The 16,871-nt window shown below is 46.0% G+C and overlaps 1 protein-coding gene across 2 annotated transcripts in view; it reads left to right on the forward strand.

The window, feature by feature from the left end:
- TPP2 (tripeptidyl peptidase 2) overlaps positions 1 to 16,871 on the forward strand; it is a 635,278-nt gene that overhangs the window by 506,026 nt on the left and 112,381 nt on the right. For both annotated transcript variants that reach the window (XM_069204557.1, XM_069204556.1), the window contains one exon: positions 16,707 to 16,803. In XM_069204557.1, the coding sequence (XP_069060658.1) occupies positions 16,707 to 16,803 (97 nt within the window). The remainder of the gene's footprint in view (positions 1 to 16,706; positions 16,804 to 16,871) is intronic.

The following is a 16,871-nucleotide window of genomic DNA, read 5'->3' on the forward strand; positions in this document are numbered from 1 at the left end:
GAAGTAGACAGTGGTTGTTATTCCTGCTACTTTCTGATTCCAAAAAAGAACAAGGGCCTTGGCCCTATCCTGGATTTAAGGGACGTCAATCTCTTCCTCAAAAAGGAGAAATTCAAGATGTTCACTCTTGCTCAGGTCTTGTCTGCCCTAGACCAAGGAGACTGGATGCTAGCGTTGGACTTGCAGGTTGCGTATTTTCACATCCCCATCCTGCCCGCTCACATGTGTTACTTGTGGTTCAAGGTGGGCCTCAAGCACTTTCAGTTTACCGCGCTCCCTTTCGTTCTCACCAGTGCCCCTCCAGTATCCATGAAAGTGATGGCAGCTCATCTGCACAGGTTAGAGATTTCAGTCTTCCCCTACCTGGACCACTGGCTCTTGAAGGCTCCGACACCCCAGGCTCTCGTCACCCACTTCCAGACGATGGCAAACCTCTTGCACTCGCTGGGGTTCACTATAAACGTGCCTAAGTCACACCTGATTACCTCTCAGAAGCTCACTTTCATTGGAGCTGTTCTGGACACAGTGCCGTATCGGGCCTATCCTCCTGAGCAGCAGTTCAGGTTATGATACAGATGTTTCGACTCTATCCTGGATTTCGTGAGACAGACTCTGAGGCTGTTGGGACTTATGGCTTCCTGCATCCTATTAGTCAAGAATGCCAGATGGCATATGAGGGCTCTGCAGTGGGACCTGAAGTTCTAATGGGCACAGCATCCGGGAAATCTTACCAACATGGTTCAGATCGCAGAGGGATCTGCAAAGGATCTGCAGTGGTGATTTGTGAACTGCGATTAAGTCAAGGGCAGACTCCTCTCCCTTCCCCAACGAGATTTTACAGCAGTGACAGATGGTTCACTTCTGGGATGGGATGGCCACCTGGGAGACGTGGAGATCAGGGGCCTCTGGTCTCCGGCAGAATCCAGACTCCATATCAACTTGTTGGCGCTTCAGGCGATCTGGCTAGCATAAAAGGCATTTCTTCCAATTGTGAAAGGGAAGGTAGTGCAGGTGTACATGGACAACACTCCCACAATGTGGTACTGCAACAAGCAAGGCAGTGTGGGCTCATGGACCCTTTATCAAGAGGCTCTGCATCTCTGGACATGGCTGGAACATCAGGGCATTACCCTGGTGGTACCACACCTGGCAGGTTCTCTGAACGCCAGAACGGACGAACTCAGCCGGCGATGCTTAGTGGATCACGAATAGTGTCTCCATTTGGAGGTGGTGCAAGGACGCATTCAACAGTAGGGAGAGCCTTGGTTAGGTCTGTTCGCCTCCGAAGAGAATGCACAATGTCAGCAGCATTGCGCGTTGGAGTTTCCAAGGCGGCTATCGCTAGGTGACGCTTTTCGTCGTGAGTGGAGTGCAGGTCTCCTGTACGTCTTTCCGCCCATACCACTTCTACCCAGAGTTCTCAAGAAAATCAAGAACTACCGTGCCCAAGTAATCCTAGTGGTCCTGATTGAGCTTCTCAAAATGAGCATCAGTCCTCTAATCAGGTTGCCTCTTCAGGAGGATCTTCTGTTGCAGGGGAAGGTTCTTCACCCGAACCTTTCAACTCTGCGGCTTCATGCATGGAGATTGAGCGGCGGCAGTTGATGGTTTATGACCTCCCTCCCGAAGTCTGACAGCCAGGCGTCCCTCTACTAAGACTGTTTACGCCTGCCGCTGGAAACGTTTTGTATTATATTGTATAGAGAGGTCTATTGATCCTCTTTCATCTTCTCTTTCTGATATCCTTCTGATCATTCTGTCACTCTCCCAACAGGGCTACTTTTCTGTCTTATCGGCTTTTCTTCGCTTGCCTGATCAACAGTCTTTGTTTAAGTCTCCTATTGTACAAAGATTCTTAAAAGGGGTTGTACATACGTTTCCACCTACGCCTTTTGTTATGCCTCAGTGGGACCTTAATCTAGTTCTCACTTTTCTGATGTGTGCTCCTTTTGAGCCTTTACATAATTGTCCACTCCGGCTGCTCACTATCAAAGCAGCCTTCTTAGTGGCGATCACATCTGCCAGGAGAGTGAGTGAGATGCAGGCTATATAATTGAAACCGCTGTATCTCATGATATATCCGGATAAGGTAGTCCTCCAAACTTGTGCCTCTTTCCACCCCAAGGTGGTGACTCCTTTCAATCTGGGTCAAAATATCACCTACTTTTCTCCACTGCATCCCTCTAAGGAAGAGGAGCATCTCCATCGGCGGGACCCAAAAAGAGCGTTATCGTTCTACCTTGCCCCCACAAAAGAGTTCCGGGTGGACTGCCAGCTCTTTGTGGGGTACATTGGTGCAAAGAAGGGGCTGGCAGTCCAGAAATAAACCATTTCATGCTGGGTTGTTCTCTGCATTAAAATGTGTTACACTTTGGCTAAGAAGCAGCCTCCTGGGGGCTTAAGAGCTCACTCTACCAGAGGGAAAGCTGCTACCACTGCATTAGCTTGAGGCACTAGACATCTGCCAGGCGGCAACGTGGGCTTCCTTACACACGTTTGCAAGGCACTACTGCCTGGATAGCCAGGTTAGAAGAGAGGGGTATTTTGCTCGCTTGGTCCTGCAGGACTTCTCTTCGCAGCCCACCGCCAGGAGTTATAGCATGACTAAGGTAAGGAATCTGCAGTTAGAAGTCTATCAGATGACCAAGTTACGTACCATCGGTAACAAATGATCTGGTAGAGAGACTATCTAGCTGTGAATTCCTTACACCCACCCAAGCCTCCCCGCTCTGCGGATATATATATATATATGGTATGTGTAGCTGCAGATACACATGCTGTGCATTATCCTGCCATCTAGTGTTGGGCTCGGAGTGTTACAAGTTGTTTTTCTTCTAAGAAGTCTTTTCTAGTCACGGGACCGAGTGACTCCTCCCTTTCGGCTCCATTGCGCATGGGCGTCGACTCAATCTTAGATTGTTTTCTTTCTGCCACCGGGTTCAGACGTGTTCCTCTTCGCTCCGTAATTCGAATCGGGGAAACTTAGAAAATCATCGAAATTCGTCGGTATTGTTTGCGTTCGGGACCGGTTTAGTATCATCACATCGGCACGACAACAAGACCGCTTCGGCGGCCCTTCAGAGGTTCTGCACTTAATCTCGGCCTGGTCGGGCCAACCACACCTGTCGACAAACAACTAATGGACTGGACCCCTTTCCGTTTCTGTCCGAAGTGCCACGCCAAGTATCCTTACACAGACCAGCATCGGGTCTGTAACCTGTGTTTATCGCCCGAACACAGAGAGGATACATACTTGTGAGGCCTGCAGAGCGTTTAGATCCAAGAAGATCTTAAGAGATCGACGCACAAGACGGTTACAGATGGCGTCGAAACAGTCACAACATCTCGACACCGAGGAAGAAGAGATGCGGATATCCATCCAGGGTTCGGACTCGGATGAATCAGATGGGGATCGACCACTGACGGCGGCACAAAAAGTGAGTACACCTGCCCCTACCCACACCCAAGGTCAGGTCAAGAAGCAAAAGGCCTCGGGGACGCCACTGCCGGAAGGCCATGGCTCAACCCACAGAAAAGACGGTGACCAAGTAACATCGGCACCAAAAAAGGCCAAATCAGTGCCAAAGACTTCCGACTCCGGTCGAGAAACCGGAACCGAAAAGAGTCGGCATCGAATAATCGAGACGAATAAACCTCGAAAAAGCCACTCGGAGCCGAAACAGGCAATCTCCATTGGGGTTTCGATACAGAAAAAAACAGCTTTGGAGTCGAAAAAGGCGTCCTACATGGAAGAGCAGGGGCTCTCTCTACAGCTCAAAGAAAAGCACAGATTTGAGCAGGAACTGGATTTAGAAGATTACGATCAAACTCAGCAAAGGCTACAAATCCAGAAACATACAGGGAAGATACAAACTATCCCTCCTCTCAAGTCCAAAAGAAAACTGACTTTTCACGAGACTGAGATGCAACCAAAGGCCAAAGTGGTTAGAGAAAGGTCACCACCCCCACAATTCTCACCACAAACGTCCCCACTTCAATCACCACAGTTGTCACCAGTGGGCACACCAATGGCACAGTCACCCACACATACTGGGATGACTCAAGATGATGCGGACCCCTGGGATCTATATGACCCACCAGTTTCGGACAATAGTCCAGAGTGTTATCCGACAAAACCTTCGCTGCCAGAGGACAGTACGTCCCACACGCAGGTACTGGCCAGAGCAGCAACATTTCACAATGTAACAATGCACTCAGAACCAGTGGAAGACGACTTCCTGTTTAACACTCTGGTATCCACGCATGCATCGTATCAAAGCCTGCCAATGTTACCGGGCATGCTTAAACATGCACAACAGGTTTTCCAAGAACCAGTGAAAGGGAGAGCAATCACGCCAAGGGTCGAGAAGAAATATAAACCGCCCCGTCAGACCCTGTGTTTATTACACAACAGCTCCACTCCGGACTCCGTGGTTGTGGGTGCTGCAAGAAAACAGGCTAATTCACAGTCATCAGGGGATGCGCCGCCCCCTGATAAGGAAAGTCGTAAATTCGACGCGGCTGGGAAAAGAGTGGCATCGCAAGCAGCCAATCAGTGGTGAATTGCCAACTCACAAGCCCTCCTTGCCCGCTACGACCGAGCACACTGGGACAAGATGCAAGACATCATCCAGCACCTCCCCAAAGAGAATCAAAAACGTGCCCAACAAGTGGTTGAAGAGGGACAGGCCATATCGAACAACCAGATCCACTCTGCAATAGACTCTGCTGATACAGTGGCACAAACTGTAAATACAGCAGTAACAATTAGAAGGCATGCATGGCTGCGAAGTTCTGGGTTTAAACCAGAGATACAGCAAGCGGTATTGAATATGCCGTTTAATCAACATCAACTATTCGGCCCGGAAGTGGATACCGCAATAGAAAAAATGAAAAAGGACACGGCCAAAGCCATGGGCGCACTCTACTCGTCTCAATACAGGGGAACATTTAGGAAACCACAATTTAGGGGAGGGTTTAGACAGCAACCCTCAGAACCATCCACCTCCCAAACAAAACCCATTTACCAATCTCCGTACCAGAGAGGGGGGTTTTGTGGTTCCTACAGAGGACATTTCCCAAGAGGAAGAGGTAAATTCCAGCCTGCCAAGCAGACCCCTGGTAGCAAGCAGTGACTTCAATGTCACACTTCCCCGACTCATATCACCAGTGGGGGGGAGATTAACAAAATACCACCACACTGTCTATGTGGCCCCCCTGGCAAGACTTATACGATCATATGGCTTTTCTCCATCCTCCTATGCTGATGACACCCAGATTATTATTCCAGTATCTAGGAGTAATGGGGAGGAAGTGGCAGAGCAGTTTAATAGCTGCATGAAGGATATTAATCAGTGGATGAGACAGAATTGACTCAAGCTCAATACCAACAAGACGGAGATTGTCCTGTATGGTTGTAGTAAGGATCTGTGGGGTCCGCGATGGTGGCCAGATGACTGCGGGCAACTACCTAGCCTGTGCGGAGCAACTAGAAATCTAGGAGTGATTTTTGACGAAGCATTAAGCTTTAAACCACAGGTTAATGCCTTAGTGAAGTCTTGCTATTGGACCTTGAAAATCCTGAGAAAATTTTTACCATTACGGTTATGTTGGCACTGATCATGTCAAGAGTAGACTATTGCAACTCATTGTTGTTGGATATTGATGAATGCACTTTGAAGAAACTGCAATTGATTCAGAATAATGCAGCCCGCGTGATTCTGGCACTTCCACGTTTAGCGTCGTCGTCCCTTAGCCTTAAGCGCCTTCACTGGCTCCCGGTGGGCAAGAGGATTATTTTTAAATCTCTCTGCATTACCTTTAAAGCACTACATGGGGATGGTGCAGAACACCTGGTGGACAGACTCCGGTGGTATCGGCCAGGACGCGTCCTAAGATCAGAGAAGTCGTTTCTAATCCAGGTCTGTAGGACGCGCAGAGTTAGGTGGGGAGATAAAGCGTTCACAGTGGCGGCTGCCAGATATTGGAATGGTTTACCGCTTGATATCCGGAAAGAACAGAACTTCTCGATGTTTAGGAAGAGGGTGAAAACCTAGTTGTTTCCGTGATAGGGCTACTAGCCTTCAGTCATCTTTTTCTCCTTTATGTCCTCTTAGCGCTTCGATGCCAAGGCCGGAACGCGCTTTATAAATGCCCATATACATACACAATTGGACACACATTACCACAGACACGTGGGTTCTATCAATTATCCAGCATGGTTACTGCATAGAGTTCACAAGATTCCCTCCAGATGTTCCCCCAAGAACGCACAGAATGTCAATACAACACTTAGACCTATTACAAATAGAAGTCCAAGCACTACTAGCAAAAGAAGCCATAGAACTGGTACCTTATCACCAGAGAGGAACAGGGGTTTACTCCCTGCATTTCCTCATCCCAAAGAAAGACAAAACGTTAAGGCCTATTTTAGATCTCAGAACACTGAATCTCTTCATCAAATCAGATCATTTCCACATGGTAACACTACAGGATGTAGTCCCTTTACTAAAACAAGGGGAATACATGACAACACTGGATCTAAAGGATGCGTATTTTCACATACCCATCCATCCATCTCACAGGAAATACCTCAGGTTTGTAATACAAGGCAAACATTACCAATTCAAAGTGTTGCCATTCGGAATAACAAAGGCCCCCAGGGTATTTACAAAATGCCTAGCTGTAGTAGCAGCTCATATAAGGAGAAATAACATGCACGTATTCCCGTATCTAGACGATTGGCTAATGAAAGCCAACACTCAATAACAATGTCAAAATCACGCGCAATATGTAATAGATACTCTGCACAAACTAGGTTTTTCTATAAATGACCAAAAATCACATTTGCAACCATCCCAAATACAACAATACTTGGGAGCAACACGCAAAGAGCAATTGCCACTCCAAGTCCACAAAGAGTCCAGTCGTTTCAAAATATAAAATCAAGCATGTAATCAAACCAACAATACACGGTCAGGTTTGTGATGAAACTACTAGGCATGATGTCCTCATGCATAGCTATTGTCCCAAACGCAAAACTACACATGCGGCCCTTACAACAGTGCCTAGCAAAACAATGGACGCATGCACAGGGTCAACTCCAAGATCTAGTGTTGATAGCCCGTCAAAAACACTCTTCTCTTTAATGGTGGAACCCTGTAAATTTAAACAAAGGGCGGCCTTTTCAAGACCCAGTACCTCACGCCATTATCACAACAGACGCCTCCATGATTGGGTGGGGAGCACACCTCAACAATCACAGCATACAAAGTCAATGGGACAGTCAACAAAAACAACTTCACATAAATCATTTAGAACTGCTAGCAGTCTTTCTAGCAGTAAAAGCCTTTCAGCCCCTTCTAGCCCACCAACATATCCTTGTCTAGACAGACAATATGACAACAATGTATTATTTAAACAAACGGGGGGGACGCACTCGTCACAACTGTGTTTCCTAGCTCAAAAAATTTGGCACTGGGCAATTCACAACAACATTCGTCTGATAGCACAATATATACCAGGCATTCACAATCAGCTAACCGACAATCTCAGTCGAGATCACCAACAGTCTCACGAATGGGAAATACATCCCCAAATTCTAAAAGATCACTTCTACCGCTGGGGGACACCAAACATAGATCTGTTTGCAACAAAAGAAAACGCAAAATGCCAAAACTTCGCGTCCAGATACCCACACCCTCAGTCCAAGGGCAATGCTCTATGGATCAGCTGGTCAAGGATATTTGCTTACGCTTTTCCCCCCTCTCCCGCTCATTCCTTTTCTGGTCAACAAACTGAGTCAAAACAAACTCAAACTAATACTCATTGCACCAACGTGGGCTCGCCAACCGTGGTACACCACACTGTTGGACTTCTCGGTAGTACCGCACATCAAACTACCAAACAGACCAGATCTGTTAACACAACACAAACAACAGATCAGGCACCCAAATCCAGCATCGCTCAACCTAGCAATCTGGGTCCTGAAATCTTAGAATTCGGATATCTAAACCTCTCAAAAGAGTGTATGGAGGTCATTAAACAAGCAAGAAAACCCACAACAAGGCATTGTTATGCTAATAAATGGAAAAGGTTTGTTTTCTACTGCCAGGCTAATCAAATTACGCCGCTAAACGCCTCCATACAAAACATTGTAAGTTATTTACTACACTTACAAAAAGCAAATCTTGCTTTTTCTTCCATTAAAATCTATCTCACTGCAATATCTGCTTATTTGCAGATTACACATACAAAATCGCTTTTTAGAATCCCAGTTATCAAAGCCTTTATGGAGGGACTAAAAAGAATCATACCCCCAAGGACACCACCAGTACCTTCATGGAATCTTAATATTGTACTAACACGACTCATGGGTCCACCATTTGAACCCATGCATTCTTGTCAAATCCAATTCTTGACTTGGAAAGTAGCCTTTCTAATAGCCATCACTTCTCTACGAAGAGTTAGCGAAATACAGGCATTTACTATCCAAGAACCCTTTATACAGATACATAAACATAAAGTGGTTCTCCTTACAAATCCACAATTTTTACCAAAAGTCATATCACCGTTTCATCTAAACCAAACTGTGGAACGCCCAGTCTTCTTTCCACAACCAGAGTCAGTAGCAGAAAGGGCATTACATACATTAGACATTAAAAGAGCGCTAATGTATTACATTGACAGAACAAAACAATTTCGAAAAACAAAACAATTATTCGTAGCTTTCCAAAAACCTCATGCAGGTAACCCTATATCCAAACAAGGCATTGCCAGATGGATAGTCAAATGTATTCAGACCTGTTACCTTAAAGCTAAAAGAGAATTACCCATTACTCCAAGGGCACATTCCACTAGGAAAAAAGGCGCCACAATGGCTTTGCTTGGTAATATACCAATGACAGAGATTTGTAAGGCAGCCACCTGGTCTACGCCCCATACATTCACTAAGCATTACTGTGTAGATGTGTTAGCAAGACAACAAGCCACAGTAGGACAGGCTGTACTGAGAACATTATTTCAGACAACTTCAACTCCTACAGGCTGACCACCGCTTTTGGGGAGATTACTGCTTTGTAGTCTATGCACAGCATGTGTATCTGCAGCTACACATGCCATAGAACGGAAAATGTCACTTACCCAGTGTGCATCTGTTCATGGCATGTTGCGCTGCAGATTCATATGCGCCCTCCCACCTCCCCGGGAGCCTGTAGCCGTTTTAGTTGCATGTAAATATGTAAATAAATATTCCTTTAATACGAAATATGTACATACATTTCTACTCCATTACATGGGCACCTCTAGTATCTTTACTTTACCAACTCCTACCTCACCCTTTGCTGGGTAAACAATCTAAGATTGAGTCGACGCCCATGCGCAATGGAGCCGAAAGGGAGGAGTCACTCGGTCCTGTGACTCGAAGATACTTCTTTGAAGAAAAACAACTTGTAACACTCCGAGCCCAACACTAGATGGCAGGATAATGCACAGCATGTGAATCTGCAGCGCAACATGCCACGAACAGATGTACACTGGGTAAGTGACATTTTCCATATATATCATGTTTTTGTATTTTTGCCTTTCTTAAGGGCATATCTTTTTTCCTCAGTCAAGCGTAAAACTAAAATGTTTGTTAGTTCTTCCATGACTCTGCGCTTCTGGCGTGGGAAGTTGTGGAAAATAACTGATGTACGTGCACCGGGGTGGTGCCTTTATAGAAGACCGTGACGTCAGACAGCTCCAACGATGCTGACGACGACACGTGGAGCCGGATGATGCATGCGGATCTGAACACCACCACCTGACGGCGTGCGCAGTGTACTGCTCAGCAGAAAAATTCTGTATTTGAAGCTGATGCCAGGGAATTCTAAGGTAAGGAATCTGCAGCTAGATAGTCTCTACAAGATAATTTGTTACCGAAGGTAAGTAACTTGTTCGTTAAACCTAATCTGCCAATGCCATGTTCATGAGAAGAGGCTCCCCAACCCTTGTTACCTTGGAATGAGGTCTCTAGCTCAGACTTTGTAGGGACACGAAGACTGGGTCTGCATCAAGGCGATGTCCAGCAGCAGTGGCATCTGGTAGGAATCCCTCTGACTATCTGTTTAACTGAGGAGTATTTATACAGATCTCCTTGGACCCCTGATGTAGGTCTGTTCCCAAACAATAGATAACAAGATATGTTTTGGATGGTATTTATATAAACAATTCCCTCGAAAGCGTGAAGAGGTAAAGTATCTAATGTGAACACCTACAGTTTGTTTATCTTTGTCGCTTGATATTGACGCCTTAGCGCGGTGGCACTGATAATGCAAACTAAAACATGGGCCTAACTAAAAAGAAGTCCGCCATCTTAAAAGATTTAAATAAATTTGCTAAAACAGAGCAGGCAAAGTAGGGTAAAAGTCACTAGGTGACAGGGGCACGAGTCTGCAAGCCAAAGGCTAAGCTAACTCCTCTATCCCATTAAAACAAGCTAGGATTCACATCAATAATGCATTAAAAATCACATGTTAAAATACAAACTTATCAATTAAAACTATGATTAACGATCATTTCCTTCACATACGCCATCACACGGAGCTAAGAGCACCTAAAATAGTCATGTATGTGCTTTGCACAGATGGCTAGCTGATCATACCTTGACTTTATCACATAATGCAGTAGTCGGACCAGTACAAGTATAATAAGATTTAAATTAGATGTAATTGTCCTAGAGCTGGTAATGTAGGACCATTTGATTAAACCCCCAAGAATAGTAGCATCCTAGAATGCTTTCCCTATCATACCTTCTCCAGCATTGCCTACAGTGATTGCTTCACAAGCAGAAAACTTTAGAGTCACCTATTAGGTCAAGATCAAGCTAGTGCTGCAAAGATAAACCTCAGAATCAGATCTGGCCTCTCCCCAAGAACTGGGAAAGAAGACAGACAAATGTGTCAGAACAAGAGTGAGCAAAAAAGCTTACACAGAGGGTGACTAAGACAAGAAAAAGGAAGCAGGTAAGTCTTGGGACAAGGCTGGGGGACAAAAACAAATCTAAAGAGTCTTCACCAGACCCACAAAATCCCTCTGGGTGTGGGTCCAAAACCTCTTCCTCCTCTTCCATAACAAGAAGCCTTGGTGCTATCTTTGTAGAAGCAAAGGCCATAGGCCAGGAGACAGCTCCTGTCCTAAGAAAAGCACCAAGCCACCCATAACTACAACCCCCACCTCTTCCACTATTGCCCCTAGTAACAGCAGTAGCAGCAGGTAACAATAGCCAATCCAAGGGTGTAGCTGGGCTCACTTTAGGAAGTGTGGTGGGGGCTAGCTTAGTTAGGGAGACTACTGAGACACCCTTGCTGTCTGTCCCCATAACATGGGTAAGTACAGGCAGTTACCCTTAATAAATGGTGTTCAGGCAGAGGCCTACAGGGACACAGGTGCCAGTGTCATTTTGGTGACTGAAAAACTGGTGGCCCCAGAGCAACACCTACTTGGTCATTAGTACCAAGTGTCTGACGCCCACAGCAATCCTGTATGCCACCCCATGGCAGTTATTGATTTCAGCTGGGGGGCTTATGCCCACTGCCAGTGGTTGGGGTTCCCTTTGAGAGGGTTGAGGTGGAGATTGTTGGTCCCCTAGACTCACCCACTGCTTCTGGAAACAGACCACTACAGCCCCTGAAGTGTCAAAAGCCCTCCTGGGAATCTTCTCCAGAGTGGGCTTCCCAAAAGAGGTGGTAGGAGACAGAGGCACAAATTGTGTCTGCATACCATAAGGCCATGTGGAAGGAATGTGGAGTAACTTAAAAGTTCACCACCCTGAGAGGTTTAATAAAACTCTCAAGGGCATGATTATGGGACTCTGAGGTTCCTTAGAAGGGAGTGGGCAACAGCCCCTTTGATGTTCTGTTTGGACACCCTGTTAGGGGTCCACTTGCTCTTGTAAGTGAGGGCAGGGAGTAACCTCTCAAGCCCCATAAACAAGACATTGTGGACTATGTACTTGGTGTCGGACCCAGAATGGCTGCGTACATGAAAAAGGCCACCAAAAACCTTCAGGCCAGCCAAGAACTGCAGAAGCAGTGGCATGACCATAAGGCTGTCCTAACTGTGTATCAGCCAGGGCAGAAAGTGTGGGTCCTGGAGCCTATGGCTCCCAGGGCACTCCACGACAAGTGGAGTGGTCCCCACACTATAGTGTAGAAAAAGGGTGAGGTCACATATTACTGGACCTTGGCACTCCCAGAAGCCCCCTCAGGGTGCTTCATGTGAACCACCTTAAGCCATGGTATGACAGGGCTGACAAGACCCTGCTCATGGCCACTGATGAGGGACAGGAAGAAGAGTGACCCTCTCCCTGACCTCTTCTCCACCACTGCAGCTGATGGCTCTGTGGATGGGGTTGTCCTAGCAGACTGTCTTTCTGAGTCTCAGAAAGAGGACTGCAGGAACCTCATAGGGCAATTCTCAGAACTGTTTTCTCTGACGCCTGGTCAGACAGCATGGTGGGAACACACCATTATCACAGGGGACCGTTTGCCTATCAAAAGCAAAATTTACAGGCAACCTGACCATGTTAGAGATTGCATCAAGGCAGAAGTGCAAAAGATTCTAGACCTAGGAGTCATTGCGCACCCTGATACCCCCTGGGCTAGCCCAGTGGTGCTGGTCCCAAAACCTCACTCCCAAAATGGTAAACTGGAGATGAGATTCTGTGTTGATTACAAAGGGCTCAACACTGTCACAAAAACTGATGCTCACCCTATTCCTAGGGCAGATGAGATCATAGATACACTGCCATTTGCCAAGTATCTTAGCACATTTGATCTGACTGTAGGCTATTGACAGATAACGCTATCAGATGATGCTAAAGCAAAAACTGCATTCTCAACCATTAGACGGCATTATCACTTCAAGGTAATGCTCTTTGTTTTGAAGAATGCACCTGACACTTTTCAGAGGCTGGTAAATACTGTCCTCCAAGGTTTGGATGCCTAAGGTGCAGCTTATCTAGATGATATAGCTGTCTTTAGCTCCACCTGGGATGACCAACTGGTCCACCTCTAGAATGTTTTGGAGGCTCTGCAAAAAGCAGGCTTCACTATCAAGGCCTCTAACTACGAAATAGGGCAGGGGAAGGTTGTGTATCTTGGCCACCTGGTAGGTGGAGGCCAGATTCAACCACTGCAGGGGAAGATCCAAACTATTTTAGATTGGACTCCCCCCTACTACATAGGCATCACTGGGTACTACAGGAGGTTCATTAAGAACTATGGCTCCATTGTAGCCCCTCTTAATGAGCTCACCCCTAAAAGAATGCCTAAAAAAGCTTGTTGGGCAGCTAGCTTTCCAAAAGCTTTTGAGAACCTCAAACAGGCCATGTGCTCTGCACCTGTGTTAAAAAGCCCTGACTACTCCAAGAAGTTCATAGTTCAGACTGATGCTTCAAGGCAGTTCTTTCCCAAATTAACACTGAGTGCCAAGATCAACCAGTTGTTTTCATACGCAGACGGTTGACCCCTAGAGAGACGCGTTGGTCAGCTATAGAAAGGGAGGCCTTTGCTGTGTTCTGGGCCTTGAAGAAGCTGAGGCCATACCTGTTTGGCACTCATTTCATTGTTCAAACAGACCACAAACCCCTTATATGGCTCAAACAGATGAAAGGAGAAAACCCCAAATTGTTAAGGTGGTCCATATCCCTACAGGGAATGGACTATAGACTGGAACATAGATAGACCTGGGAGTAACCACGCTAATGCACATGGACTCTCCAGATATTTCCACTTCGACAGCAAAGACTCATCTGGGCAAGGTTAGCCTTCTTGTCCTTCGCTTGGGGGGGGGTGGGGGGAGAGGTGTAGGAAAGTACCCTCTTTCTTGGCATGGTTACCCCCCATTTTCTGCCTGTTGTCAGGGTGTTTGACTGTGCTCACTGGGATCCTGCTAACCAGGACCCCATTGATTATGCTCTCCCTCTTCTAACTTAGTAACTGTACCTTTTTCTTCCCACAATTGGCATACTGGACATGTAAGTCCCTAGTATGTGGTGCCTAGGTACCCAGGGCATTAGGGTACCAGGGGTATCCGTATGGGCTGCAGCAGTTATTCTGCCAACAGTAGGGAGCCCATGCAAAGGGTTCTGCAGGCCTGCAAATGCAGTCTGCGTGAAACGGGTGCATGCACCGTTTTCACTACAGGTCACTGCACCAGGCCACTGTAAGTCACCCCTTTGGTAGGTCTTGTCAGCCCAGAGGGCAGGGTGCGGGTACCTGTGTGTGAGGGCCCCCGCACTAGCGGAGGTGTCCCCATAAACTCTTGGCCCATTTTTCTGGACTTTGTGAGTGCGGGGACACCATTTTACGCGTGTACTTGGGCATAGGTCACAACCTAGATCCAGCTACATAATGATAACTTCGAACCTAGGCATGTTTATCAAACATGTCGGAATCATACTTCCAATACTTGCAACAGTATTGGGGTATGATTCCATGCACTATGGGGGCTTCTTAGAGGACCCCCCGCATTGCTCCCACGAGTCTTACAGGGCTTTCCAGACAGCCCAAGCTGCTGCCACCCCTCAGAGAGGTTTCTGCCCTCCTGCTGCTTGATCGGATTAAGCCCATGAAGGCAGAACAAAGGATTTCCTTTGGGAGAGGGAGGTAACACTCCCTTTGGAAATAGGTGTGACTGGCTTACGAGGGGAAGCCTCCCCAAGCCACTGGTATGCTTTGAAGGGCACATTTGGTGCACTCTGTGCATAAACCAGTCCACACCAGTTCAGGGACCCCTGCACCCTGCTCTGGCGTAAAACTGGACAATGAGGGTCCCGGGCTTTTGCCATCTTGTTTCCAGGGTTGGCAGGGCACTGTGGAAGCATCTAAGTGGCCAGGTAGGTGACGTCAGAGCCTTCTCCTGACAGGTGCTTACCTGTCTAGGTGACCAATCCCCCTTTCAGGGCTATTTATGGTCTCTCTCTTGGGTGGGTCCTCAGATTCGGCTTGCAAGATTCCTATGCAACCTCCACTTCGACTTCTGGCCACTGGAACTGCAAGTGGACCCTCGAGGAACTGACAACGCTGCTATCCACGAAGTAGTCTCTTCTGCAACTTTATTGCCAGGTCTCCTGCCAGCTTTGCAACATTTCACCTACTGTGCATCCCCAGAAGACAGCAGCTCTTCAGCCTGCAAAAGAAGAAGGAATCTCCCTTGGAGTGAAGGAGTCACTCCCCTGCATCCGCAGGCACCTGCTGCAATGGCCACTGGCTGCGTGGATCTCCTCTCATCCTGATTTGTGTGGATCCTGCGTCACGGGTGGTGGTCCGGAGTAGTATTTGTTAATTAATTTGTGCAGCAGCTTTCAAAGCACTGTAAAGTTCCTTGTAAGCTTTCCGACACAAATAAGTGTCAAGATTGCTCTGGTGACTAATGTACCTACTGGAGAGATGGGAGATTTTGTCTAGTAGCAGTTTTCCTCCTCAAAGGTAGCACTGACGGTTAATATGCCTGCTGCAAAGGACGTATACCATGCAAAGAATAGTATTCTATGTGCATAGCACAGTGGGTTACCGCTTTTGTCAGAGATTCTTTAGTTACTGTACAGTTCATAATCTAGCACAGTGAGTCATCAACTGCCAACAAAGAACTACATGGAACAAATTAGAAAGTTGTGTTTTTTCCCAGTCTTTCATTATCCTTATGCTGATGAAAAAAGGTTTGCTTGCATAGGAATACACTATTATTAAAGGCTATACTAGCCATTTTTATATTCCGAATTCTGAGTTTGTGTTTCTCAAGACCAAGCACTCTTAGAAAATGCCTCCAGTATGGATGACGTGAATTCTAAACCTGTAGTCCTCTGTAAAAAGTGTTCTGACACTCTACACTGGTATGAGAGGTGCTATAAATCAAATGAAATACATGTGACAGAGAGGCTATGGAGAGAGTAGGCCCTTATGGTTTTACTTCCTTTCGCTACCACATATTATATGAAAAAGCTTTCTCAGATCTTTTGTACCAAAAAAAAAAAAAAAACGCAAATCGCTTGAGAAATGTAGAATCATACTTGAGGTTTCAGCTTTCATAAATGAAACCAAACATTGTTGCCAAGTTGCAGCACCAACCACCCCATTAAATGTTTTCAATTTCTGTATATTTTTTCAATATAAAATAATGATATCTTTACTAAGTTAAGTATTTGTTTGGTGTGTACTTGTTTGTGTATTTTTTGCAAATTACTATTTTAATGTTTGAAATTTAAATCGGAAAAATTGCTTGGGGGTCCCCAGCTTCCAGTAATGATTCAGTAGGGGTCCTCAGGAGTGAAAAGGTTGGGAACCACTGCTTTAGAGTATAAACTCCCATCAAGTTGGAAAATGGGATGGGTGTGGCTATAAAACTAAGTAAATGTGATAAAGCAAAGTAACAACATTGGTGTTAATTTTTTCCAGTTTCAGTTCAAAGCATCTTTATTAAGTTCACTCATCACATTTTTAATTTCGAAATGAAGTGGATGGCATGTGTATTGCACATCTCCTGGGCATGCGCTTTAACTGATAAGATTGAATATAAATGTTCTTCTGGATTAGGAGTGTTACTGTTAATAATGGAGCATAACATTTTGGGTAAGATGCAATTGTTTTTGTGAAAATGCCTGACAATTTGTACGGTGCTGCTTGTATTAGAATAACTTTTTTATTTTGGCAACTATTTTTGTCTAGACTAGATACCAGTGACCTATATAATGAATTGAAGGAAGCTTATCCTAATCACCTTCCCTTATATGTTGCAAGACTCCAGCAACTCGATACTGAGAAGGTGAGCCATTACACATTCTAAAGTCATGTCATTTGTTCTGAAACCTATTTTCTTTTTTTTTTTTTTTC

This window comes from Pleurodeles waltl, chromosome 8 (assembly GCF_031143425.1).
Source record: "Pleurodeles waltl isolate 20211129_DDA chromosome 8, aPleWal1.hap1.20221129, whole genome shotgun sequence".
NCBI lineage: Eukaryota > Metazoa > Chordata > Amphibia > Caudata > Salamandridae > Pleurodeles > Pleurodeles waltl.